The sequence below is a fragment of the Notolepis coatsorum genome (genome assembly GCF_963971535.1).
Source record: "Notolepis coatsorum genome assembly, chromosome: 9".
Lineage (NCBI taxonomy): Eukaryota > Metazoa > Chordata > Actinopteri > Aulopiformes > Paralepididae > Notolepis > Notolepis coatsorum.
The window spans coordinates 68,202,045-68,229,694 of NC_140173.1; the positions used below are offsets into that span (position 1 = coordinate 68,202,045).

At 43.5% G+C, this 27,650-nt stretch overlaps 2 protein-coding genes across 2 annotated transcripts in view; one reads left to right on the forward strand and one right to left on the reverse strand.

Moving 5' to 3' along the window:
- Positions 1-13,951, forward strand: part of mmrn2a (multimerin 2a) — a 101,881-nt gene extending 87,930 nt beyond the window's left edge. The window contains 5 exon segments of the mRNA XM_084322083.1: positions 236-599; positions 2,271-2,506; positions 2,624-2,798; positions 5,190-5,690; positions 12,179-13,951. Coding sequence (XP_084178209.1) covers positions 236-599; positions 2,271-2,506; positions 2,624-2,798; positions 5,190-5,690; positions 12,179-12,582 — 1,680 coding nt within the window. The 3' untranslated portion in view covers positions 12,583-13,951.
- A 236-nt stretch (positions 13,952-14,187) lies between these two features.
- bmpr1aa (bone morphogenetic protein receptor, type IAa) overlaps positions 14,188-27,650 on the reverse strand; it is a 192,912-nt gene continuing 179,449 nt past the window's right edge. The window contains exons 12-13 of the mRNA XM_084322085.1: positions 23,538-23,668; positions 14,188-18,507 (exon numbers count right to left, since the gene is read on the reverse strand). Coding sequence (XP_084178211.1) covers positions 18,382-18,507; positions 23,538-23,668 — 257 coding nt within the window. The 3' untranslated portion in view covers positions 14,188-18,381. The remainder of the gene's footprint in view (positions 18,508-23,537; positions 23,669-27,650) is intronic.

The window sequence follows — 27,650 nt, forward strand, 5'->3', positions numbered from 1 at the left end:
CGTTTTGTTCCTCTTTTTTGTTTGTTTTCTCTTTCTCTCCCGGGATGCGGTTGAGGGGTGCAATATAATGTATATCATATCATATCAATGTGTGAGTGAACGGGTGAATGTGACGAACAAATTGTAAAGCGCTTTGGATAAAAGAGTTATATAAATGCACCATTTAACAATTGTACTATTTGTTTAATAGTTATTTAATACATGATGTGTCATTATTCTTAACTGATTGAATCAGGTAAAGGAGTCCCTGGCCTTCGAGCAGGAGAGAACCAGGACGCTGCGCCACAACGTGACCCAGCTGAGCAGCTCCGTGGCAGGGAACCAGGAGGAGGTGTCTAGGCTGAGGGAGAGTGACCAGAAGCTGGCGGCTGAGATGCGCCACCTGGCCAGCTCCTTCAGGTCGCTGCTGAAGGACGTCATCCGTCACGCCGGCATCCTGGAGATGCTCCTGGGAGAGGAGGTCCTGGAGTTCATGGAATGGTCCGTCTCGGACCAGGAGGCCCACTCAATCCCGGCCCTGAAGGAGAGGGTCCAGCACATGCAGGAGGAGATCAGTGGACACGGGCTCAGCATCACATCTCTGCTGGGGGACAAGCAAGGTGATTCACACGGAACATGTTCAAGTTCTGTTTTATTTGTCACATAATAAGGTACACGTACATTACAGTGAAATGCTTGGTTCTGTATGAGCCTCCTGAGATTGTGTTTCATACAGTAAAAAGAATAAAGACAAAACACTATACAAAATGTAAATATAATACATTATACAGTACAAAATGCAAACAAAATGCAAAAAATGAGGTAGAGATGTAGTACACACATCTTTTAGTAATAGATCAAATATGGTGTAGTGTTAACCTCTTCCACCCGTGCGGTCCGGTACCAGACCGCAAATGACATCACGTCATAAATCATTCTCTCTAGACTGTCTGACATAATTATCGTTTTTTTTTAACACATTCAAGAGTAAACATCCTAACCATGTCACAACAGCAGTCATAGTGTATATTTTCAGCAATACGTTTGTTTACCAATAGGTTAAAGTGTATGTAATTTTTTTTTATTTCTCTTATTACTCAGGATTATATACCACACAACTGAACGTTATTGGCATATATTGGAGCGCAGTTAGTTTTGTCTCCCCTATTGTGAACATTTAGCAACCATCCTATTTGAAATCAGTTTCAAAATGGCGGAGCTGTCGCAAGAATAAAAAACCTACTGTACATACAGTAGATTTCATTCTTTGTTCTTCATGCACGCCTGGTGATACTAAATACAAATTGAACTCTGCCATTGGAAAGAGTAGATTTGGCCCGATCCATAGCTGTGCAAGTTGGCTATAATAAGGCCTCATATTCTATATTCTATAATAATATTTCAAATTGCATGGGTGCGGATGGCAGAATTCAGTACTGTATCTACAAAACCTTCTGTTTAATCATCTTCCCTTTATTCATTTCCTTAGATTCTTTGTACACGTGACATGATCTCAAGAAGGTACTGAACGAGCTCAGTGGCAGTTTTTCATGTCTGCTCATTTTTAGCATGGTGTTATTCACTGTCAAAGATGCAAAGAAAAATCATAATTCATATTCTCCTTTGTTTCATCACAATTTAAGCAAGCCACAATATCTCTGCCAAACCCCCGCTGTCCTGCCCTCTTGTCCTCTGCATGCCGTCTGAGGCAGTGTTGTAGTCGAGTCATTAAATCTCGAGTCCGAGTCGAGTCTCGAGTCCCCAGTGTTCGAGTTCGAGTCCAAGTCAGAGCCACCAAAGAAGAGCCAGAGTCGAGTCCCCATTACCCTAGTCCGAGTCCGAGTCATCAAGGTTGAGTCCACTCCACTCTGGCAGTCAAAGAGCTGACATACAAATAAAAAAAGGTCTACATTAAACATAAAATGACACAGCAGTCACCATTTCAAAGGGAGTTTATTTACTTTGTGACACAATAGCCAAACAAATGCACTAGCCAGCAATATATTATACCAAATGATTAGGGCCTATTACCAAAAGAATTATAAAATAACTGTATTTATCAATTAACAAGTCAGAGTCCTCGTCTGCACCTTCCAAGTCCGAATGCAGTCAATGCTCGAGTCCAAGTCCGAGTCATCAGTGATCAAGTCCAAGTCGAGTCACGAGTCCTGAACATCTCGCAGTACTACAACACTGGTCTGAGGACGGCCTGTTTTACAGATTCTACACATAACGAACAAAGAGCTCACGAGGGCCACCACCTCGGTCCATTAATGGGGGGTTTGTCTCAGGCAGGAACCAGCGCGAGGCCTCGGGTCCCGGGCCCGCGGACGCCGCGGAGGAGCGCTTCGACGCCAAGCTGGACGAGACGTTCCAGAACATCGAGGAGGTGAGGAGGCTGCTGGAGAGCCATCGAGCCGAGATGGAGGACAGGCTGCGCTCCCAGCATGCAACGCTCCACCACAACCTCACCAGCATCAAGACGGACGTCGACGCGAAGCTCAAACGTCACCAAGAGATGCTGCAGGTCAGTGATACCAGTGACACAAATGCTGAAGTTATGCAGGACGTTGATTGATTTATTTATTTTCTTCATCATATCTTTCTTCTTCTTATTATTATATACTTGAATTCACTGCTGAAGGACGTCACCCGCCACACCAGTATCCTGGAGATGCTCTTGGGAGAGGAGGTCCTGGAGTTCATGGAATGGCCCGTCTCGGACCAGGAGGCCCACTCCATCCCGGCCCTGAAGGAGAGGATCCATCTCATACAGGGGATGATCAGTGCACACGAGCTCAGCATCAAGTCTCTGCGAGGTGATTCAAACGGAACGTGTTGTTGACACTCTCTTTGTGGGAGACGTCCACCACATGGGATCTAACAGCTGTGAATGGGAGTAAAGGAATGAACCAGATAGCAAAGTGACATTGATTCAACGTTGAAATGACACACGTCGTTTTTTGGTTGAGGTTGAACATTTTATTTTTAATCGACATTGAATCAATGTTGAATTCATGTTGACAACCTTTTTTATGTCGGAAAAGCAACACTATTTGCTCCTGCTGCGGTTAAATTATTTTAATGAACACCGCTAGCTCTGTGTTGAGAGGCTCTCTTCTTCTCTTCTTTTTACTGTGTTATGTAACTTGTACTGTATGTTATTGTTTTAAGAATAAGAATAAACCATACCATACATACCAATATTGAGTCAACGTTGGCGGCTAAATTATGGACGTTATCTCCTAATATCGGACAATTCACTAACACTATAAAGTCTTTAAGTTCATTAAAGACACTGTAAGTGTTTTTTCTTTTCAAGTACATATTTGCTTAAAACTATTTATAATTTCTTATTTTTGGCAGACAGTTTTTGCAGTGTGGAGTTCTCTCTCCTGACTGGATAAAGTGAGAAGAGGATACCATAAAATGGATTTGTGTTTACTGCAGAGCGGAGGGACTGGGATACCCATGTTACTGACTAAACACTCTATATCACATCAGTGATGGCTGTCACTCAGAATGTAGAGCTACTTAACCTCTACATTTGTAAATACCACTTACAGTGTCTTTAACTCTTTCAGCGCCAGCGTGTATCCCCATCCCTGTTATCAATGGGCCACACTTTAAAAGATAGGCATTTTCACGGTGCGTCACGATGTTGGCAGAGCTTTATCTATATTCTATATTATAGCTATTAGGGGTGTAAAGGTACACGTATACGTACCGAACCTAACCGTTTCAGTGTGTACCGTACTGTACCGAACTGTGTAGTGTACCGAACGAATACAGCGGTATGTTAACCACTAACGACCGCCCACCGGGGGCTGTTTATTTCACAATCTAATATAATTATTATAATTTTTTTTACTTATTAATTTCAATATAGAATATTCGTTGACAGCCCTACAAGTACAATTAGTTACTACACACTACATCACCCCTGAGTGGAACATGGAAAGCCAAACTTTCTCCCACTGTACCGAAAACCCGTACCGAACCTTGACTTCAAAACCGAGGTACGTACCGTACGGTTGTTTACCGTTCCACCCCTAATAGCTATGGAAACAATACTATGTGTTATCCCGTGGTGAATATTGTATAGTTTCAGAGTGATCCGGGCTAATTCCTGGAAGCGGAGTTATTTCCAAATCAAAGGTATATAATAGGTATTATGTTTCATCATGAAGGCATCAAAGGGGGGGGGGTCGTTTTGTGATGCTCTGATCGTCAGCAACGGCATACGTTTTGGAGTATGTTATGATCGTTGCGATTGATGTGAAATCATTGTAGGTTCAAAGTAGGATTGATGTCATATAGTCCTTACCTTTGCTAGGAGGTATTCCAAAATGCATATTCCAATTGTCTGATCGTGATTTCCAGTATTGATGCCCATCGGGTCCCTGACATGAAATGGGACAAACTATGAATCAAGTGTGCTGGACGCGTTCCAAGTGGCTCGAATGAAGCCTTTCACTTGCCCGGGTACCATTTCTCCGCCCGGACCATATAAAATGTAACACACAGTGTGAAATAAGGTTTCAAAGGGTAGGCGATACTGCCACCTAGCAGGATTCGGCCGGCATTGCAATCTCGGGGTCTCAGAATGAGTTCCAATGATACACCGAGGTCCGTGTATACAATATTAAAATCGAATAAAAGGAAAAACGATGAAAACTATCGAAAACCCGACTTTTCTCGGGTTTTGGTGCTCAACCGTTGGCGAGATTTTGGCCGACTTTTTACGTGATTGCCACTGATTGAGTTAATGAACTTATATTGTTCATATAATGAACTTAAAGACTTTATATTGTTAGTGAATTGTCCGATATTGGGAGATAACATCCAGACGTTAGCCGTTGAGAATTTGTCAGTGTGGCTGTGTGTTTCTGAACCATGGCATGGATTGTGACAAATAGTTCCACTTCAATAGTCATCAGTCCAATTAGCAGGCAGGTGTTCATCAGGCATGTTTAGACTTCACACTGCAGGTGTTCTGTGGCAGGTCCGAGACAACAAACTGACATAGAAACCAGGTTGGATCGATGTTGAAGCGTCAGTATAAATAACATTGAATCATGTTGAAATTTAGCTGGAATTTAGCCAAGCTATTATTTTAACATGTAGACCAGTTATTCTAACACGTCAACACCACTCACAGCTCCTTTAACTCATGACCGCTTGGCCCCCTCCTTGCTCTCCGCTCCTAGGGGACGTGGACGAGGCCCCGGCTGCTGACCAGCCCTCCTCCCAGCTGCCAGACTGGCTGAACGGCCTCAAGAAGAGGACGGGAGACCCGCGGAGGGAGCACCAGCGCCTGCAGCCCGGGGAGAGACTCAGAGACTACTCCGACGGAGGGGACCTGTGGAGCCTGGAGAAGACGGTGGAGGAGCTGGGGGCCAAGGTTCGCGGCCTGGAGGAGAGGCCCTGCCCGGCCGGCTGCAACGGCAGCGGCAGCAGAGAGGCGCCCTCCGGTGGCGCGGAGGCCAAACTGCAGGCGGAGGTGACCTGGCTGAAGAGGGGCCTGGAGGATCACCTGCGGGTCTTCAAGAACATCTTCAGCAACACAGAACCTCTGGCGGAATCCGAGGACACACTGGACCTGGACACGCTCTGGGCCCTGGCGAAGAGGAGGGAGGGGAAGAGGGAGAGGAAGAGAGGAGCAGAGAAGAGGAGGGGGAGCCTCCGGAGCAGGAGGGATACGTGGAGAGGTGGGTTTCAATCAGGATTGATTACAAAAAACAAACTCAGTGATTGAGTTATAACAAACGGTCCCCTTGGTGAGTTTGTTGTTATAGAACTCAATCACTGAGACTAATTTGAAGTTAACGTATTTAAATCCACGCTTTGGAGCTCAATCAGCTCAAAGAATGATGAGTATGAATGAATGAATGAAAACTTTATTTAACAGATTGCAGAATGGGTACAATACAGTACGGCTCAATACACACAATTGTTAAGGGGATGCAGACCAGAGAAAGATGTTTGTCTTGTTTACATCAGGGTCCCCCATTTTCAATTCATATTGACATTTATGACATACACAACATACATGACATTTATAGTAAGCGTTGCACTGATGAAAGTAATAAATTGGCACTCTCAGCTTTTACTCTAGAAAGTGCTAACAGAGTCTAAACAGCTTTAGAAAATGGGTCTTTGAGGAACCACGTTCTGGTACAAAACAAAGCCCTTTATTAACCTTGTACTATTACTTGTACATGTAAAATAAGCATTGCCTAACTCATCATAACTTATCAATCATCTAATAATAGACACTGCAACCCTTCCGGTACTTTGAGCTTGTGGGAGAGAGCGGGGGATACAATTGATGAATGTTGATTAGAGCCGTGACATGAGTGGTTGTAGTTATGGCTGTGGGGGTGCTGGAGACATGAGCCAATATACTTTTTATACGCCTCCAGAACAGAGAGACGGATAGCGCTCGTCATTCATGTGTTCCCCCCTCACGAGCTGCATGTAACGTGGAAGTGCAGTGATCTATAACTATAGTACTGTAACGTAATTACGTTACTTCAGTGTTTACAAACATTACAAGTGAAGGGCCAATTCAAAAATTGTACAGCATCAGAAGTCATGTTTAGTCGTTAACATGCTTGTCTAAGTGAACTAATTGCAGTGCAGTAGATCATGGTGGTATCACCAGTACAAACAGCTTCAGTCCCTTCAGTCAGGACCCTAATGTAAACAAGATGAAAGTCTTTTTCTGGTCTTCATTGATTGATTGATTGATTGATTGATTGATTGATTGATTGATTGATTGATTGGAAACTTTATTAATTAACAGATTGCAGAATGGGTACAATACAATACAGCTCAATACTAACAACTGCTAAGAGGCTTGCAGACCAGACAAATATTTCCATCTTGTTTACATCAGGGTCCTACATTTTCAATTCATCAAGACATTTATGACACACAAATATATGGTACTGTACTGTGTAGTAAAAAGAGATCATAAAAAAATATACATCCAAATGGGAAGAAACTGTACATTGGATCAGGGACGCGGGAAGTAAATCAGAGTTTGGGAGTGCGGAGATAAGTCATATAATAACTAGGGCTGTCAGTTTATCGCGTTAATTAGATTAATTAATTACACAGTAAATTATCGTGTTATGAAAAGTAACTCAAAATGTATACAAAATAAAGAATAAATGTATTTAAATATTTTTTTTATCTCATTCATTCCATAACCCTTTACCGGCTAAGTAACCATTTTTGGCCACTTCCCCATACAATATATTTAGCCAGGTGGGAGGATCTCTATGAAAAAAACGTATTCCCAGCCAATCAGCACAGGTCAGGCTATGACACAGATATTGTCACCATCCCATCTGACCAATCAGGATAGACCCTGGGGATCTGCAACTTCCTTCTTTTCACCACAGCAAAAGAAATCTAATTTTTGCACCTGCATATAGGGTGACCAGATGCAAAAAGTCCAAAAGCAGGACAACAGTAAGATTTTGGTGGGACAAAGTGGGACAGATAGATAATGTAATTTTTTTTATTAGAATAACTTGTCTTCACCAAATAGATAAAGGTTAAATCAAAATAAATACAAATTAAATACAGAATTATATTTCTCCACATTCATCTTGGCACTGGCAGCCGGCTTGTTACCACCGAACATCTGTTTTAAATATTCAAACTTTATCACTTGACAGGAATGTCTTGTGTTAAATTTTTTCTTTTTGCTTCGAAAAGAGGGACATCCTCTCAATATGTGGGACGCGGTCTCAAATGGTGGGACAGTACAACCAAAAGGGGGACACCTGGTCACCCTACCTGCATAGGATTAGTGAAATCAGGATTTGTTGTTAGCTAAAAAGTGGTGAAGCCATAAACGGTCATATGCCCCTTCAGGTGAAGTGACATAGTGTACATTTTTAGACATATGCCCGATGCATCTAGTCAGTCACAGGTATTACTTCTACCATGTAGTGCCATGTAGTACCCTGTAGTACCATGTATTGCCATGTAGTACCCTTTATTGCCATGTAGTTCCCTGTAGTACCCTGTATTACCCTGTGTAGTACCCTGTAGGATCATGTAGTACCATGTAGTATGATTCATGTAGTACCCAGTAGTACCATGTAGTTATATAGTTTTGTCCGCTATTCTTCTTTGGGCCTTCATATTCAAGAAAACTCCCAATACATTTTATTATTTATTTTATGTTATGAATCAGTCTGCCAAGTTTCATAGATATTCCCCCTAAGGAAAAATATGCCCCATAGCCCCCACATTTTTAGGGTAAGGTCGAGGGCCTGTTCACGGAAACTTCGGTTAACCTTAATTTACAGGGGGGAAATCTTTTTTTAAAACAAATTTCAAAATTTTAGATAACTTTTGAAATAGCACCAAAATAACATTCTAGAGCTGAAATTGTGAATTTCCAGGTATTTCAAGAAGTGAAGGGTTAAGAAGACTGTAGAACACCGAAGGTGGTCTTGCGCTCAGGGGTGGTGGAAATAAACTCCCTCATGAGAACATGAATGTCCAGTGAGTCCAGAACTTCACAGACCGAAAGGCCAGCTCCAAAACAGTCTGTGCATGTGCATAATGAGGCAGCTCAGAAATTGATTGGTTCCTACCTAACAGGGAGACAACAGGTGGTAGATATAAACGGAGTACTCTCCAGTCCTCGGACAGTAGAGTGCGGGGTCCCACAAGGGAGTGTTTTGGGTCCGCTCCTCTTTCTACTGTATATAAATGACCTGAAAGCAGCTTGCTCATGTGACCTTTTTTTATATGCAGATGACTCCGCCCTACTAGTGTCTCACAAAGACAAAAAAGTGGTTGAGCAGACATTGAGTGCAGAACTAGAGAAGGTTAGCGACTGGCTAGGCCACAACAAGCTGTCCCTCCACGTGGGGAAGACTGAGTAAATTTTATTCGGGTCAAAGGTCAGGCTCAGAAAATCGCCAGGTTTTAACATTAGAATAGGAGATACTGTTCTCACAGACAAAACATCTGTGAAATATCTCGGTTGCGTCCTGGAAAACAGCTTATCAGGGGAAAGCATGGCTCACCAAGCACTTACAAAGATAAATAACAGGACTAGATACCTAGCCAGAATCTCTAATTTTTTAGATCAGTCAGCGATGAAGATTCTTGCTGGAGCTCTCATACAGTGTCACTATGACTATGCGTGTGGCTCCTGGTACAACAGTGCCCCCAAAAGTCAGAAAATAAAACTACAGACATCACAAAACAAGCTAATCAGGGTAATACTAAGGCTACCTGCTCGAACCCACCTTGACCCATCTCACTTTGAGGTCATGAGATGGCTTAAGGTGGAAGACAGAGTAAACCAGATAGGGATGTGCCTAGTTCACAGAATAGTGCATGGGGTAGTGCCAGTGTACTTTAACAATTACTTCAACAGAATCAGAGACACCCATGCTTACCAAACAAGGCGCAGCTCAACTGACTTTGTGCCAGTCAGATTCAGGAGCTGTATGGGGAAGGAGTCATTTTTATATTCAGCAGCTGTCTATTGGAATAGTCTGCCCAGTGAACTGAAAACCATAGACAGTGCCGTTAGATTCAAGTCCAGCCTGAAGACATGGCTCAAAAGGGACTATACTTGACCTAGACACTTAGCTTAAGGCACCCTTGCATGTTGTATGAGTCTGTATACATAAATGTTAAATGGTATATGTGATGTGTTGTGATGTCACGTTTTGTATGATGCATGTGTTAAGCATCACATTCCCCCACCCCCCTACAAGGACCACAATGGAAATAAGCTCTGAGCTTTTTTGTGTTACATCCTTGGCAGTATATCCCGACTGTGCTCTTCTGTCACATGTTTATTTTTTATATTGTCAAATAAAGTCATTCATTCATTCAGTATTTTGGTCTTTGGCAACAGCTTGTTGTGAGAGCAGCGCATTAATCGGTGTTCGTTTTAATGCTGCCAGCTTGTTGACGGCCTCTGTGTGTTGATGGGACTTCTCATGCTCCCTAAATCCCCCCCTGCCTTTCGGCAGTTGTTAAATCCTCGTTAGCTAGCTGCTGATGCTGAGCTTCCGACGTTCTCTCCTCCGGGTTGCTAGAGTGACAGGCGTACGTGTCCACCGGCAGGGACTCCGAGTCGACTGTATTTTTGTTGTTTGGCTTTGGGGTCATTAAAGAAATCATATATTCTTTTTTTAGAATTTTTTTGAGACACAAGTAGTAAGTTACCCATTACTGTTCAACCTCAACCGTGATCCTTTGTGCCCAATCCACGTCACGCAATGTGTGCGCTGCGTTTGTGCATCAGGTCAGATACACAGAAAATATCACAAAAAAAACACAAACTCAAAAAAGAAACGTTTTTTTATTGATTTGTCAACATCTTGGCGTTGCAGTTCCAACTCATTGCCAACAGGTGGGGGTGCTGCCCCCCTTCCCTGCATTGGATGTATATCCTCTTAGCAGTTGTTTGTATTGATGAGCAGTACACCAATTTGTACCCATTCTGCAATCTGTTAATAAAGTTTTCAATCAAGTCACGTGGCGACCGTGTTTCAGTACTGGATGTAAGTCTTTCTCTGGTCTGCATCCCCTTAACAATTGTGTGTATTGAGCCGTACTGTATTGTACCCATTCTGCAATATGTTACTCAAGTTTTCAATCAATCAATCAACAGGGTCCAATACTGCAGTTCATGCATTGCTTTGAATTGATAGCTGCTTCTATATCATGTCAGCTCTTGTATTGGCATCGTTTGAACACAAGCAGTTTTATATGAACAATGTCGCCCCCTAGTGAATATAATCTGAATTATTCTGAGTTCAGATCAACAGCCTCCTGCTGGCGTGGTCTCTTGTGTTAGGAGAATGGCTCAATGTGCTTTTGGAAAATATCGAATTCAAATATCAAATATAATAACCCATAACACTACATGATAGCATGTACAATAATGCTGTATATGCATACGTATATATTTGTTTTACCAGTTTTATTCCAGTGTGATCACACATATTCAAATATATACACACATTTATATATTCATATTTATTGCATATATAAATATATATCTGAATATACCTGCATAATATAATCCTTCTATATACAGGTGTATAACTCTGCACGATAGCATAGCATGTACAATAATGCTGTATATATATATTTATTCTTACCATATATACACATTTGTCTGTACATACCTGCATATAATCCTTTTTACATATGTGTAGATATACTATATATATACATATCCCTTACTAGTTACGATGTTGGCCAGTATGACTTACTACCATTGTGTCTTTATACCTGTATCACTGTACATAATAATTAGTGCTGTCAAACGATTAAAATATTTAACTCGATTAATCGCATGATTGTCCATAGTTAACTCGCGATTAATCGCAAATTAATCGCATTTTTATTTTTAATACATTTTTTTACCTTAAACAGATCTTTTTCAAGTTCCAAGTTTTAATACTCTTATCAACATGCGAGTCAACAAATGCTTGCTTTGTGCAGCCATTTAACACAAAAGGATGACCCTCATGCATTGCAAATTTGCATCAAATTCAAAACAGTGATGCACAAAATAACTTAAAAGAAAATAATAATTTAAAACAATGAATAAAGTGTGCATGAAATAATAGGGGAAAGAAAACGTTAGGAACTTGTTACATTCACACACACAAGGGCTGATTAATCACACACACCCCTCTCTCCCTCACACACACACTCTCCCAGCTCTTTTTCTCTTTTGCCTCTTCCTCATCTCTCTCACCCCCCTCTCTCTATATCTCACACACACACACACACACACACACACACACACACACACACACACACACACACTTCAGAAACAAACATAGTATCAATGAGAGCATCAATAATACACCTGAGTGAAGTCTAGTAAAAAAAAAAAAAAAAAAAAAAAAAACATTTTTTTTTTTTAGTTAATCTTGAGTTAAAAAAATTAGTGGCATTAATAGAATCGGGAGTTAACGCGATATTAACGCGATATATTTGACAGCCTTAATAATAATACAAGTCAAATCTGGTACCCAGTTTAATCAGCTATATATTACTGTTGCACTTTACTGTTACATTTGCACTCTGGTTGGATATCAAACATAATTCTGTTGTACTGTGCTTGTGCTGTATGACAATAGATTTGAATCTAATCTAAAACTCCTGCCCATCCTCCTCCTTCACCCAGGCCTCGTTCCAGCGTTGCCCAAACTAGGAGACATCCCCCTCTTGTTCCTCGCCAGTTCCCCGCACGTGGTCCGGGAGAGCGGCCAGCTGCTGTTTGAAGCCAGTCTGAACGAGGGCCAGGTGTTCTCCAGGCCCGGGGGGTTCCGAGCGCCCGTCCAGGGGACCTACGCGTTGGCGCTGACCTTAGACTTGAAGCCGGGCCCGGTGCGGGCCGGGCTGCGGAGGGAGCAGGGTGGCGTGGTCCCGCTCCACAGGGAGGAGGTGGTGGAGGAGGGGCCCGTCACCCGGGCGTGCCTCCTGTCCCTGCGGGAGGGGGAGGAGGTCCGTCTTGAACTGCAGGAGGGGACTGTGGCTGATTCACCAGACAATGTGTTCGCAGGGTTTCTGCTCCGTCCGTCCACCTGAGGGACGCTTCAGTCCACTGAGGACAAACACTGTTGAACTCTGACCTTAGAACCGTTGTGGCGGCCAGTCACGATTGGGAGCAAAACACGATGAGAATCTTCCAACAATCTAGTAACGTTTTCTTATACCAAATGTGACCGGGCCCAGCGGTAAGAGACTCATGTCTGGAAGTCAGATCGTGAGAAAATTAATGAAATGTTTTTTTTCCCTCCATATTATCAGTTTGAATGTTTAAGAACATATTTACTGTAACAGCTAACAGTTATAGTATCTCTAAATAGTAAAAACCTATAGTAAAAAAGGCCGTTTTTTGACTGCCTTAAAATGCAGCCAAACTTTAGATTGGATTTTCAGTTTTTCTCCACTCGGAGACTTGAGGTTTAACTAGATTCAAATAAGCATATCTTCTTCAAATATGTTCAGATTTCAATGTATGACACGTAGGGGTGTAACGATGCGACCTCACAGAGATTAATTTCTATTACGATTATTCAGGCAACGATTCAATGCATCATGAAATCTCTTCATTTGACCACGATTCGATTCGATTAATTTCCGATAGATTTTCTATCAGTTAATTCCCCAAAAAAATTTGAATACACAAATGTGGCTGGGGGAACGGATTCACTCAGCATGAATGGACTATAGGTAAATAAAAACAATACACAAAAAATAAAACATTTCGATTATAATCGATTCTAACATTTTCAAATCGATGCAGTTGAATCGTCACATTAGAATCGATGCATTTCGATTAATCGATGCATCGTTACACCCCTAATGACACGTCATTTGAAAGCTTACATTCTGTAAAATCTGAAAAAATTACAGAGGGAGACTTGTGCCACGAACTGCTGGGCTCGGTCACAAATGGTCAAAACATGCTAGCATGTATTGTAATTCTGACTCATTCCACCCCCAAGTACTGGTCTGGGATCACTTCTCTGTGAATCACTATCTTTTTTATGATTACGATTTAATAGGGGGAATTGACCCCTCAAGCGCCGCCCTCTTTCCTTGATCCTCCAATCACGACTGTTGCTTCCCTCTGCAACAGCTGAGATTGGAGGATGCTGAAAAGAGGACAGAGCTTGATGTGGGACAATTGTGAATGTTGACCCTCACTATCTATGGGCAAGCTAACTGATCTAGCTGCTGTTATGTCACAGGGGGAGTGAGAGTGTATATAACATTTTAGAGAGTTATGGCCTGAGAGTTATATATATATATATATATATATGTTGTTTTTACATGTAATGGAGGGACATTCATAGACACAAATATCGCCCGACTATAAATAGCCAAACGGATGGTCTATTATCTACTGAACCAAAACCTTTTCATTATGTAAAAACATGACCCTTGTCAAGGCACTGTTGATAAATCACTTTGCTGTCTGGGGCGACAACAGTAAGAAGTGTGTAACCCAGGCAAACAGAATATTGCCATAATCGTAACAGCTGTGAGAAACGGACGAGTCCTCAAAGTAAAAAATTCACGAAAGTTCACCAAATTCACCAAATATGTAGTACCTTGCCTATCCAGGAGGTGGCGGCACTAAACACTGAAGAGGACTAGTAAAGAACCCAACACCAGACACAAGTACACTTTGTGTACTAAAATAAGATTATTTACTTAAAAATGGATACATTGGACAGATACAGAGTTCTCTTTCCTTGATAAACTCATAAGGCACCAAACAGATGCTGTACAAAAAAAAAGAAAAAAAAAGACAATTAAGATTTACATATTAGAGATTATTCTATATGGATTTTTTTCTTGCATATTATAAAGAGAGGAAACACTAGTTACTGCTTGTGTGAAGTATTTCTCTTTAAATACCTAACGTATGTATGGTTAGCTTAATTCACAGAGGACACACGGCTTTCTCACACACACACATCTTTCTCTCAGACCCATCCAACAACCCACATGTGATCTCAGCAAAACATGCACATGAGCCGACACGTGCACACATCACCGTGCGTGCAAATCACAAGTACTGCTAAAGCTATGAGGGAGAACAGGTCGCTTTATGCATTTTGTCACAAGAGAAACAAGAGAGAGAGAGAGAACAGGTCGCTTTATGCATTTTGTCACAAGAGACACGAGAGAGAGAAAGAGAGTGAGAACGAGAGAGAAGCACACGGACCGACGTCGGCTGAGATAAATGGCACAGACACAGAGGACAGGCAGGACGAAAGGGGAGGAGAGACGTCTGACCGAGGACCCCGGGGGGGGGGGAGACATCGACTGGTCTCACCGCTGATTAGCAGAGACATTGATCAATGCACGGTGGCACAAAGTCCAGAGTAAATTCTGTCCCAAGTGTCCTATTCCATCACATACTTCCACTAGATCTGTTCCATCACATACTTCCACTATAGATCTGTTCCATTACATGCTTCCACTAGATCTGTTCCATCACATACTTCCACTATAGATCTGTTCCATCACATACTTCCACCATAGATCTGTTCCATCACATACTTCCACTATAGATCTGTTCCATTACATGCTTCCACTAGATCTGTTCCATCACATACTTCCACTATAGATCTGTTCCATCACATACTTCCACTATAGATCTGTTCCATCACATACTTCCACTATAGATCTGTTCCATCACATACTTCCACTATAGATCTGTTCCATCACATGCTTCCACTAGATCTGTTCCATCACATACTTCCACTATAGATCTGTTCCATCACATGCTTCCACTAGATCTGTTCCATCACATACTTCCACTATAGATCTGTTCCATCACATACTTCCACTATAGATCTGTTCCATCACATACTTCCACTATAGATCTGTTCCATCACATACTTCCACTATAGATCTGTTCCATCCCGTACTTCCACTATAGATCTGTTCCATCACATACTTCCACTATAGATCTGTTCCATCCCGTACTTCCACTATAGATCTGTTCCATCACATACTTCCACTATAGATCTGTTCCATCCCGTACTTCCACTATAGATCTGTTCCATCACATACTTCCACTATAGATCTGTTCCATCACATGCTTCCACTAGATACGTTTTGGCCGCGGTCGCAGCAGATCTGCTTGTAACTTTGCATAAAAAAAGGGAATGTGTTGTTATTTTTGTATATATTTGAATTCACGCCCAAGTACAGACAAGTAAGTAGACACCGCAGGGGGTCATAGGTCAACTGTTGTAAAGGAGATCAGGCCACGGTTTGTTCTGTACTCGCGTGCCTTGCGTCCTACACACTGCACCTGAGGAAGCACGACGGATAAACCCGAGCGTCGACCGTCAAGTACAGCGCCATGGTCACCGTGTCATCAGAGCATTAAGTAAGCTATATATTTGTACTTAACTTAATAAAATATTGCATATTTGTATTAAACACAAGTGGTCCTTGGTGATGTTTACTAACTCTGACAGCCTGGGAGAGTCTGAGGGAACCATCACATAATGTCTCAAATGCTTACGGTTAGGAAACCGTGGCGTGTGGTCGATAGTGAAACCAGTTAATAGAGGTCTCGCACAGAATTGTTTTTGTCGTTGTCTTTCTTCCAACATGGCTGCCTAATTTATGTGCAGTGGTAGTCAAAAATTGGGAAAGCATCATTACTCTTCCACTGCGACTTGTATACAAGTTCTAGTAATAAAACACCGTTAAACACATATATATATATATATATATACACACACACACACTGTATTTCTCGTAGCAACTGTTGTCAGGCACATATCCGTCTCTTCCAACATGGAGGAAAAATGGGCAATCCAACTATTCTGTGCAAGGCCTCTACTGGTGTGTTCCAGGCTGCCACACCGAGCAGCAGAGTCGTTTGGCTTAACTGTGAAGTTTGGCAAAATAAAAAAAACACAAACTATTTGAACCTACACTGTGGAACTATTTAATGAAAAAAAACATGGCTTCTTTAGCAGCTAAATCAAGGGCTGAACAAGAGAATCCTCTCCCAACGGTTGATGCATGAAACACAATGGCCTCTGAACTGAACACAATCTGTAAAAAGGTTACAGATCTGTAGGGCTTAGAACGTAAAATGACACATTTTTAAACGGTATCCAAAGAAGAAATAATTTCCGTTTCTCGTATTCATGTTGATAAACACGGTGCAGTTAACTCTCACGGCCACAGGGTGCCGACCTTCCATAGTGTGGCTTTGAAAAGGTAAATTTAAAGTTTCAAAATGTAATTCCACCCGAGGCCCATGTCCGGTATGTGGACTCGATAATGTGGATTAATACTGTAACCAAGTGGATATGAACCTGGGACCCTAGGATCCACAGGTGGCCGCACTAACCAGCTGAGCTAAAGGGTCCGACCCGTTAGCAGGTGCTGGTTGACTGCGACCGACTCGTTAGTAGTTTACAGTATGTTTGTTTTTGTTTTTATTGGAATGAGCTCATGGCCAGTTACCCAGAGCGCATAGTGGCCCAAATACAGGAGGCCTTTTTCAGACTTCTGAACTCGTCTCCCCCCAAAACAAACAAACATACAGCACAAGACATAAAAAAAAGATTTTTGAGACAAAAATTAAAAGGGACGGGACACAGTCTCACTTCCTACTTAAACACGAGGTGAAGACAGCTTCGGAGTCTGTCGTCACACTAGAGAAAAGCAACCTTTGTGAAGATGAGTTGAGGTCTAGCGTGCAGGACGCACACCGAGCAGTGACTTTAAGGCAAATTAAAGTTTCCATCTGTTAGAATGTCCTTGGTTTGTCTGGCTCGCTCAAAGCTCTCAAAAAGCCTTTTCTTTTTAGTTTTTTTTGTTGCTGAAGTCCGCTGGACGTGAAAACCATTGCAGCATATTGTTATTTCTTTCCTCCTCCGTCTTTCCCACGAGGCACGGCATCCATCAACGCCATTTATTTACACATTTAAATTCACATATAATTATAGTACCTTATTTTATAATTAACTCTACTTTAAGAGCAGAGATATATTTCAATATGGCAGGAGACGACTGTCCTGAAGAGAAAAACTAAAACAAAAACAAAAAACATTTGTTGGCAATTAAAACATTTTGTTTTCCTTTTAAAACAGGCAAAATGAACAAAGGATGAACGGATGGGCGAGGTGCCGGGGGGGGGGGCGAGGTGGTTTGGCAGGGGGCAGTGTCTTCCACTTCCTAACAGTGGTGTTTCAGAGAGCCCCCCCCCCCCCCCCCCCACCCTCATGAAGGTTCTCCAACTCCCGTCCCATTGGCTGAACGACCATCTGGAGCAACACCCCCCCCTCTCTCTCTCTCTCTCTCTCTCTCTCTCTCTCTCTCTCTCTCTCTCTCTCTCTCTCTCTCCTTCCACCCCCTTCAGACAAAATCATCCGCATCACATTCGGCTTTCACAGAAAGCATCGACAAGACACGCTACTTTTAGCTTTCTGTGACCAAGTGTATATTCCTCGGGCATAGAGGGAGAGAGAGAGAGAGAGAGGGGGATGGAGAGGTAGAAGAGTGGACTCCCAGTCTGTATGTGTGTTGAGCTGAGCAGCAGCGTCAAGCAGCAGCAGAGTCCGTCCATCGGGGGTCAGACTGAGTTCAGGATCCAAGATGTCAGCCCAGAGACAGGGTCCTTTTATTTTTTTTATCTTCATCTCTCGTCCGTCCCTCCATCCATCCATCCTTCCTCCTCCTCCTCCTCCTCCTCCTCACCATCTTTAAATGGGAGACATTTTCAGCATCGGGAGACATTTATGGATTCTTCTCTCTCTCTCGGTCAGGCGTGGTGGGACAGAGGGTGGGGGGGGGGGGTGGAGGGGGGATGGAGGGCGGGGCTCGGGGAGCGGAGGGTCAGATCTTGATGTCCTGTGACTCCACCATCTTGGCCAGAGTCTTCTTGACCCGCAGGATGGTGAGCCGGGAGGCGGGGTTGTGGGCCCAGCACTCGGACATGAGCTTCAGCATGGCCCGCAGACACTGTGGACACAGACCAGACCAGCAGGTCATACATGTAGCCCTTAAATCAAACAAGGCAACTAAAGGAACGTATTGTCAACGGCTGCGATTGTGGAAGAATCCTTTTTGGTTGCACCAAACAAAACGCTCTACATCTTCTAACTACACACCCTCAAGACCCCTACGCTTCTGCATCTTCTAACTACACACCCTCAAGACCCCTACGCTCTGCATCTTCTAACTACACACCCTCAAGACCCCTACGCTCTGCATCTTCTAACTACACACCCTCAAGACCCCTATGCTCTGCATCTTCTAACTACACACCCTCAAGACCCCTACGCTCTGCATCTTCTAACTACACACCCTCAAGACCCCTACGCTTCTGCATCTTCTAACTACACACCCTCAAGACCCCTACGCTTCTGCATCTTCTAACTACACACCCTCAAGACCCCTATGCTCTGCCTCTTCTAACTACACACCCTCAAGACCCCTACGCTTCTGCATCTTCTAACTACACACCCTCAAGACCCCTACGCTTCTGCATCTTCTAACTACACACCCTCAAGACCCCTACGCTTCTGCATCTTCTAACTACACACCCTCAAGACCCCTACGCTCTGCCTCTTCTAACTACACACCCTCAAGACCCCTACGCTTCTGCATCTTCTAACTACACACCCTCAAGACCCCTACGCTTCTGCATCTTCTAACTACACACCCTCAAGACCCCTACGCTTCTGCATCTTCTAACTACACACCCTCAAGACCCCTACGCTCTGCCTCTTCTAACTACACACCCTCAAGACGCCTACGCTCTGCCTCTTCTAACTACACACCCTCAAGACCCCTACGCTCTGCCTCTTCTAACTACACACCCTCAAGACCCCTATGCTCTGCATCTTCTAACTACACACCCTCAAGACCCCTATGCTCTGCATCTTCTAACTAGACACCCTCAAGACCCCTATGCTCTGTATCTTCTAACTACACACCCTCAAGACCCCTACGCTCTGTACCCTCTAACTACACACCCTCAAGACCCCTACGCTCTGCCTCTTCTAACTACACACCCTCAAGACCCCTACGCTCTGCATCTTCTAACTACACACCCTCAAGACCCCTACGCTCTGTATCTTCTAGCTACACACCCTCAAGACCCCTACGCTCTGCATCTTCTAACTACACACCCTCAAGACCCCTACGCTCTGCATCTTCTAACTACACACCCTCAAGACCCCTCCGCTCTGTATCCTCTAACTACACACCCTCAAGACCCCTACGCTCTGCATCTTCTAACTACACACCCTCAAGACGCCTACGCTCTGCCTCTTCTAACTACACACCCTCAAGACCCCTACGCTCTGCCTCTTCTAACTACACACCCTCAAGACCCCTCCGCTCTGTATCCTCTAACTACACACCCTCAAGACCCCTACGCTCTGCATCTTCTAACTACACACCCTCAAGACCCCTCCGCTCTGTATCCTCTAACTACACACCCTCAAGACCCCTCCGCTCTGTATCCTCTAACTACACACCCTCAAGACCCCTACGCTCTGCATCTTCTAACTACACACCCTCAAGACCCCTACGCTCTGCATCTTCTAACTACACACCCTCAAGACCCCTATGCTCTGTATCCCCTAACTACACACCATCAATACCCCTACGCTCTGCAAGCTCAGTGTCTCCTTCTCTCCCTCAGTGTCTGCTAGCTGGCCATGATGAGAGCACTCCTATTAGCCCAAGTTCAATGAACCTACATGTAGGACGGTATAAACGGTATACGGTATAAACGGTATGAATTTGCTCTACGGTATGGATTTTGACTATACCTTGTAACCGGTAGAGCAGCTCTAAAATAGCAATGACGTCATGTAACCACAGCGTGACTATTTCACTCGCATTTGCCCCTAAAAATAGATAGAATTAGTCATAGATAATAGATATGTGCAAACTGGAAAAAGTTATTTAGGAGGCTTCGCGCAGTGGGCGTGTCAACACGCAATTGTCATTTCATAATAAACACATATCACCGCGGCGCACAGCAAGTTTCAATTTCAGTTCCTGGCATTTTTAACCAGTGGAGAAAGGTAAGATTTCCCTATCGTTTTTCTTATATGAATTATTCTACGTTGGGGCGGCTACGTGGCGTAGTGGGCAAGGCGCTCGCCACAAAATCTGGAGACGCTGGGCTCGCCTGTTCGAGCCCAGCGCTCCACATTTGCTTTCAGTTTAGCTGGTCGTCCGTACTAATACACATTGGCCGTATTAGGGGGTGGGAAACTGATGGGTGGGGATCGGGCGTAGTGGACAGCGACTCCTACAGGTCGGTTGGTGCGCCTGCGCAGTGGAATCAGGAAGTGTCGGGGGCAGCGTGAGCCTCCCACGCGTTACTCCTCACCACTGAGAGATCGAGCTGCGCAGGTGAAAAGATGCGACTGCTGTTACCTCAAGTACCGGAGGGGACTTGTGCTATGTATGACTTAGTCCACATTGCAGCCGGCTTGTGGGAGGCAAGAAACAGCGTTCGTGACAGGGGAGGGTTGAATTGGATGATACGAAATTGGGATGGGAGAAAATATAGAAAATGGGAGAAAAAGTGGATAAAAAAAAATGAATTATTCTACGTTAATAAAACATACCTGGTGATCAACTACAGTTTGCTGTGAACATTATGATATGTGTGTAGTGTTCTGATAACGACGGCTGGGCAGCGGGAGCTGGATGCTGGATTTTGCGATAAGCATGCAGCTGCAGAGCCGCAGAGCTGGACAGCTGTGCCTGCACAGTGCAATACTCCAATTCAGCCATTGGCAATTCAGCCGTTGGGTGGGGGGCGCTGTTGAGCGGGCCTGTGACCGGACCTGAAAGCGCCCCTGCTCTGCGGCTCTGCAGTTGCATACTATTGGGATTCGTTGGGAGCAGCACGGAGTCTCGACTCGGGACTTATTTTATTTGGAATATAATGACTGTATACGCAAAAGTAGCCTAGTTTTAAGTTAAAATATTATAAATCTACATGCCTTGAGGATGTCACTTTATATAGCCTGCCTATCAGGCAAAAAAAATTCTAACTGAAACCCAGATACCGTGATATATACCGTTACAGTCTATGCTTCAAATTATACCGTGATATAAATGTTAGACCATACCGTCCACCCCTACCTACATGTACTTTGTATATATGTTTCACTATTAAACCTATTGATCATGAAGATCCGTCTAGCACATAATAGACAAGTTTGGGTCAACCACACTATGTATCCCTGCTGAAGGATCTCCACCACATAGGACCAGAATCACACTTGTAATGAATGAGTCAATTAGCCTGACCGTGACAATCTGACACCAAAGTGTTAACATCCATAATGAGCCGGCTGGTCGATGAGCAATGGAAGAACTTCTCAACGCCTCATTTGATTTGATTGGTTCAAAAACGTCTAACCACCTTGAGATTTGATTGATCACCTGCTAGCATGAATTGCTACTTGTTAATGAGAGAGGAATTAGTTTAAATCTGAACGCCTCCGATATCATGATGTTGCCTTGACTTCTCCTCCCAACCGCCATGCCGGAGAAGCGTACAACTCTAAATATTATAGAATTTAGGGCTGGGCGATAAAACGATAACGATAAATATCGCGATAAATTATTTCCTCGAAATAAACATGAAACGTGGTCGCAAAGTTTCGATATATCGATTTTCCAAGTTTGGCTCCGTTCAGCCTCGGCTCAGCACACTCACTAACAACAACCAACGTTACGTGATGACGTCCTTACGCACCACAGCTCAGGACTCAAGGCTGCTAGGATACTTAGCTTGCACGGCGCTATTTAATGTAAATATATAAATTATATTTACGTGCCGAGTATGTGTGTGGCGTGAATTCTGATGCCACGGTTATAGTAGTGTGTGGTATACGGTGGACGTCGTTGCAATGTATTGTGGCGGAACAGAGTATTTTAGGGATATTTACTAGTACATTGTCATGGAATACATCGCTTGTAAACGAAGCTGGCTAGGATAACTAGCTTGCACGGCGCTGTTTTTATATATTTACGTGCCGAGTATGTGTGTGGCGTGAATTCTGATGCCACGGTTATAGTAGTGTGTGGTATATGGTGGACGTCGTTGCAATGTATTGTGGCGGAACAGAGTATTTTAGGGATATTTACTAGTACATTGTCATGGGATACACAGTACTGCTCGCTCTGGCTAACTGCTAACGTGCGCGGACTGATGACGACATCAACTCGAGACATTCACAGCAGAAAAACAAGTCTATTAATAGCCCGTTTATAATTTTATCGCGATAACGTTTTTGGTCATATCGCCCAGCCCTAATAGAATTAGATCTGAATGATTTCATTGGATGTGTACTGTTAATGCTTGTATGTCTAATTTTATGGTACGTCCAATACGTCCAATCTTTCGCCATCGACTAAAGACGCACTTCTTCAACCATTATCTGAATAAAAAAAAAAAAAAAAAAAAAAAAATCTAACCCTAACTAACCGTACTGTCATGCACTTGTCCTAATAAACTAACCTACACTGTAGCACTCAACACTTTGATGAACATTGTTGCTCAGCTGATAGAGTTGTGCCCTTCCTGATGGCTTGTCGTACAGAACATGTAAGTCGCTTTGGATAAAAGCGTCAGCTAAATGACTAAATGTAAATGTATGTTATGTTTAAAAAATAAAAAAATAAAACACAAAGAAACATAAAAAAAATAAAAATAAAATGTAGATCTGAATATAGATAGAGAAAAAATAAAACAATGTAAACAATATAATTAACTCTGAATATAAAAAATATGAGAAAAATTAAATAACGTAAACAAAGGTGCAGATGAGAGTCTGTATGCCCTATCGGTTATATTATACGTTACTCTCAATACATATGGGCAATACTTTTTTTTTTATATGAATATGAATATGAGTAAGAGTAAAAGTAAACAGTATACACAAGGTGCAGTATACACAAGGTATCCTAACTGGCATGATATATATATATATACATTTTTTAAGTCCTCTCACCTCGTCACTGTTCCAGCGGTTGGAGACAGTGGGACGCAGTCCTTTGACACACACCACCTCCAGCATGTCCTCGTAGGAGGGGTCAGAGGGCACCATCTCATGGTAGGGCAACTGGTAGTCCTCCACAATGCCTGGGTCGCACAGAGGAAGAACACATGTCTTAACAACAGGAAGGGTCTGAGGGAAGAGTCTTCAGCTGTCCTGAATGTGGTGGTTTCAGCTGTCCTGAATGTGGTGGTTTCAGCTGTCCTGACTGTGATGGTTTCAGCTGTCCTGACTGTGATGGTTTCAGCTGTCCTGACTGTGATGGTTTCAGCTGTCCTGACTGTGGTGGTTTCGGCTGTCCTGCCTGATGGTTTCAGCTGTCCTGACTGTCATGGTTTCAGCTGTCCTGACTGTGATGGTTTCAGCTGTCCTGACTGTGGTGGTTTCGGCTGTCCTGCCTGATGGTTTCAGCTGTCCTGACTGTGATGTTTCAGCTGTCCTGACTGTGGTGGTTTCAGCTGTCCTGACTGTGATGGTTTCAGCTGTCCTGACTGGTGGTTTCAGCTCTCCTGACTGGTGGTTTCAGCTGTCCTGACTGTGGTGGTTTCAGCTGTCCTGACTGTGGTGGTTTCAGCTGTCCTGACTGTGGTGGTTTCAGCTGTCCTGACTGTGGTGGTTTCAGCTGTCCTGACTGTGATGGTTTCAGCTGTCCTGACTGGTGGTTTCAGCTCTCCTGACTGGTGGTTTCAGCTGTCCTGACTGTGGTGGTTTCAGCTGTCCTGACTGTGGTGGTTTCAGCTGTCCTGACTGTGGTGGTTTCAGCTGTCCTGACTGTGGTGGTTTCAGCTGTCCTGACTGTGGTGGTTTCGGCTGTCCTGACTGTGGTGGTTTCAGCTGTCCTGACTGTGGTGGTTTCGGCTGTCCTGACTGTGGTGGTTTCAGCTGTCCTGACTGTGGTGGTTTCAGCTGTCCTGACTGCCTAAATATTAAAGGCAACCAACTTGTGTCTAACCACGCCCAACTTGCGTCTAGCCACGCCCCCGCGGCAGCAGCAGAGCGGAGCTCCGTTGCGGCAGCATTATGTAGCAGTAATCCGCCCTTTTTTACTATCCAGAACTAGCTCAATTGGCAGCGCTGCATTGCTGTGGATCCTACGGCCCGTTGCTGGCAAGTTCGATTCCCTTCAATTTTTTTAGTTTTTTTTTTAAACGTGCATTCGCATTCTTTCGCCGTTAAGTTTAGGCATAACTTTAAGCATTGTTTCGGAGTTGGTTAAGGTTAGGCATTGTTTCGGAGTTGCTTAAGGTTAGAAGGGTTACGTTTAGGCGCTGTTAAGGAGCTGGTTAAGGTTAGAGTTTGTCTTAGAGAATGGCAATATTTTTTAACGTGCATTCTTTCGCCGGTTAAGTTTAGGCATTGTTTCGGAGTTGGTTAAGGTTAGGCATTGTTTCGGAGTTGCTTAAGGTTAGAAGTAGGGCTGCAACGATTAGTCGACATAATCGACGATGTCGATTATAAAAAAATCGTCGACGAGAAATTGTTGCGTCGATTAGTCATTAAAAAAATTTTTTTTTTTTTTTTTTTTTTGCACTACCTATCTTTGTGAGAGTGGCTTCTCAGGGTTCCAGACAACATCATAACATGATGATCCCATAGCAAATTTTGGACATTGAAAACATTGTTCCCCTGCAGGAGATGATGATCAGACTAGACACACAATACATTACACACGTACTCCTCTCACTCACACACAGCGATCAGAGTAAGACACACACATACACACTCCTCTCACTCACACACAGCGATCAGAGTAAGACACACACACATACACACTCCTCTCACTCACACACAGCGATCAGAGTAAGACACACACACATTCACACTCCTCTCTCACACACAGCGATCAGAGTAAGACACACACACATTCACACTCCTCTCTCACACACAGCGATCAGAGTAAGACACACACACATTCACACTCCTCTCACTCACACACAGCGATCAGAGTAAGACACACACACATACACAAATTACACAGTACACACCTCTCACTCACACAGCGATCAGAGTAAGACACACACACAAATTACACAGTACACACACTCCTCTCACTCACACAGCGATCAGAGTAAGACACACACACATACACACACACGGACTCCTCTCACACACAGCAAACAAAAGTTATTTAAAGTACACTTCCACTTTAATTTGTATTATTTAATTTATTTATCTTGTTATGAGTGATTGCTGTATTGTTCTTCAAATACATTTTCATTTAAAGTGGCTTAAAGATCCAAATTCAAATGTTTCATGAGTCATTATTTTAATTTGCTATGGGATCATCATGTTATGATGTTGTTGTTTGGTCCTGACAAGAGTCTCAAAGTCTGGGGTGATGGTAGACAAGCAACTCTGAGGTCATGCTCAATGTCCAATCTGTTCCTCTGCTCTGTATTCAGCTGGACCAGAGCTGAGAAGCCACTTTCACAAAGATAGGTAATTTAAAAAAAAAAATCCTTTTTTTTTTGTTTTTTTGTTGTTGTTGTTTGTTGTTGTTTACATTGGTTTTCGATTAGTCGACTAATCGAAAAAATAATCGGCAGATTAGTCGACTACCAAATTAGTCATTAGTTGCAGCCCTAGTTAGAAGGGTTAAGTTTAGGCGCTGTTAAGGAGCTGGTTAAGGTTAGAGTTTGTCTTAGAGAATGGCAATAGACAGCCTATTTCCGCGCTGCAGCGCGAGGCAATAGACAGCCTATTTCCGCGCTGCAGCTCTCTCGCGCTGCCGTGGTCACATGGGCGTATTGGCCAATCAGAGAAACGCTAAACACAAGTTGGTTGCCTAAAATATTCATGCGTCCTGACTGTGATGGTTTCAGCTGTCCTGACTGTGGTGGTTTCATCTGTCCTGACTGTGGTGGTTTCAGCTGTCCTGACTGTGGTGGTTTCAGCTGTCCTGACTGTGATGGTTTCATCTGTCCTGACTGTGGTGGTTTCAGCTGTCCTGACTGTGATGGTTTCAGCTGTCCTGACTGTGGTGGTTTCATCTGTCCTGACTGTGGTGGTTTCAGCTGTCCTGACTGTGGTGGTTTCAGCTGTCCTGACTGTGGTGGTTTCATTTTATGGATTATAAGCCGGAGCATAAGTAGGTATATAGAAGGATATAATCTACATCTGAAATATAATATACAAAATGAAACACGATACATGTATAATATAACACATATTAATAAATCTGTGTACTGTATAACCGAGGCCTTACATTAAGAGGTTTTATAACCGGTAGAGGCTGCTGCCTGGTCCCCACCGGCACAATGTATTTATTGACTAAATGAGGACATCTAGCCGGGACACGCCCCGTGCACATAAGTAACGATCAGGGCCATAATCACATCAGGCTCCGAGGCTCATTTCCACTGTGGTGTCGTTGTACGCCTGGAGAGGAGGGCAGCGGTCTGAACAACACAAGCGTCAGAGAGAGAGGAGCAAGGAACCAGCGACATTACATTTGTGGTGCGGTTTCTGAAATCAACTTCATTTCAATCCTGTTTTTGTGTGTGTGTGTGTGCGTGCGCGCGTGTGTGTGTGTGTGTGTGTGTGTGTGTGTGTGTGTGTGTGTGTGTGTGTGTGTGTGTGTGTGTGTGTGTGTGTGTGTGTGTGTGTGTGTGTGTGTGTGTGTGTGTGTGTGTGTGTGTGTGTGTGTGTGTGCGCGTGCGCGCGTGTGTGTGTGTGTGCGCACGTGCATGTGCGTGCCTTCCAGCCACACAGCATCGGCGATAAAGCCGTTGTTATCGTCCGTGTGTGCCAGCGTGTGTGTGATTTATGTTTTTGTTATTTGGACACTGGGACCTCACAAGAGTAGCAATCCAGGGGAGATGAAGAATGGAATAATACACTGAAGTCAATTTAATGTCCTGGATGTAATGAAAACATGATGATGAATATCTGTGTGTTGTTGTCCATCTCCAGTCACACCAGTCCACACCATATAAGGAAACGGTTGGATGGAACGGTTTGTGTAATAAATAAAAAACTGGTTGGGTTTGACCGCCGTGGTTCAGGCACCTAGAGACTGTTCCGTTTACTGTGGTAGTGAACCACCTGCTGTAGTCTAATACATCACTC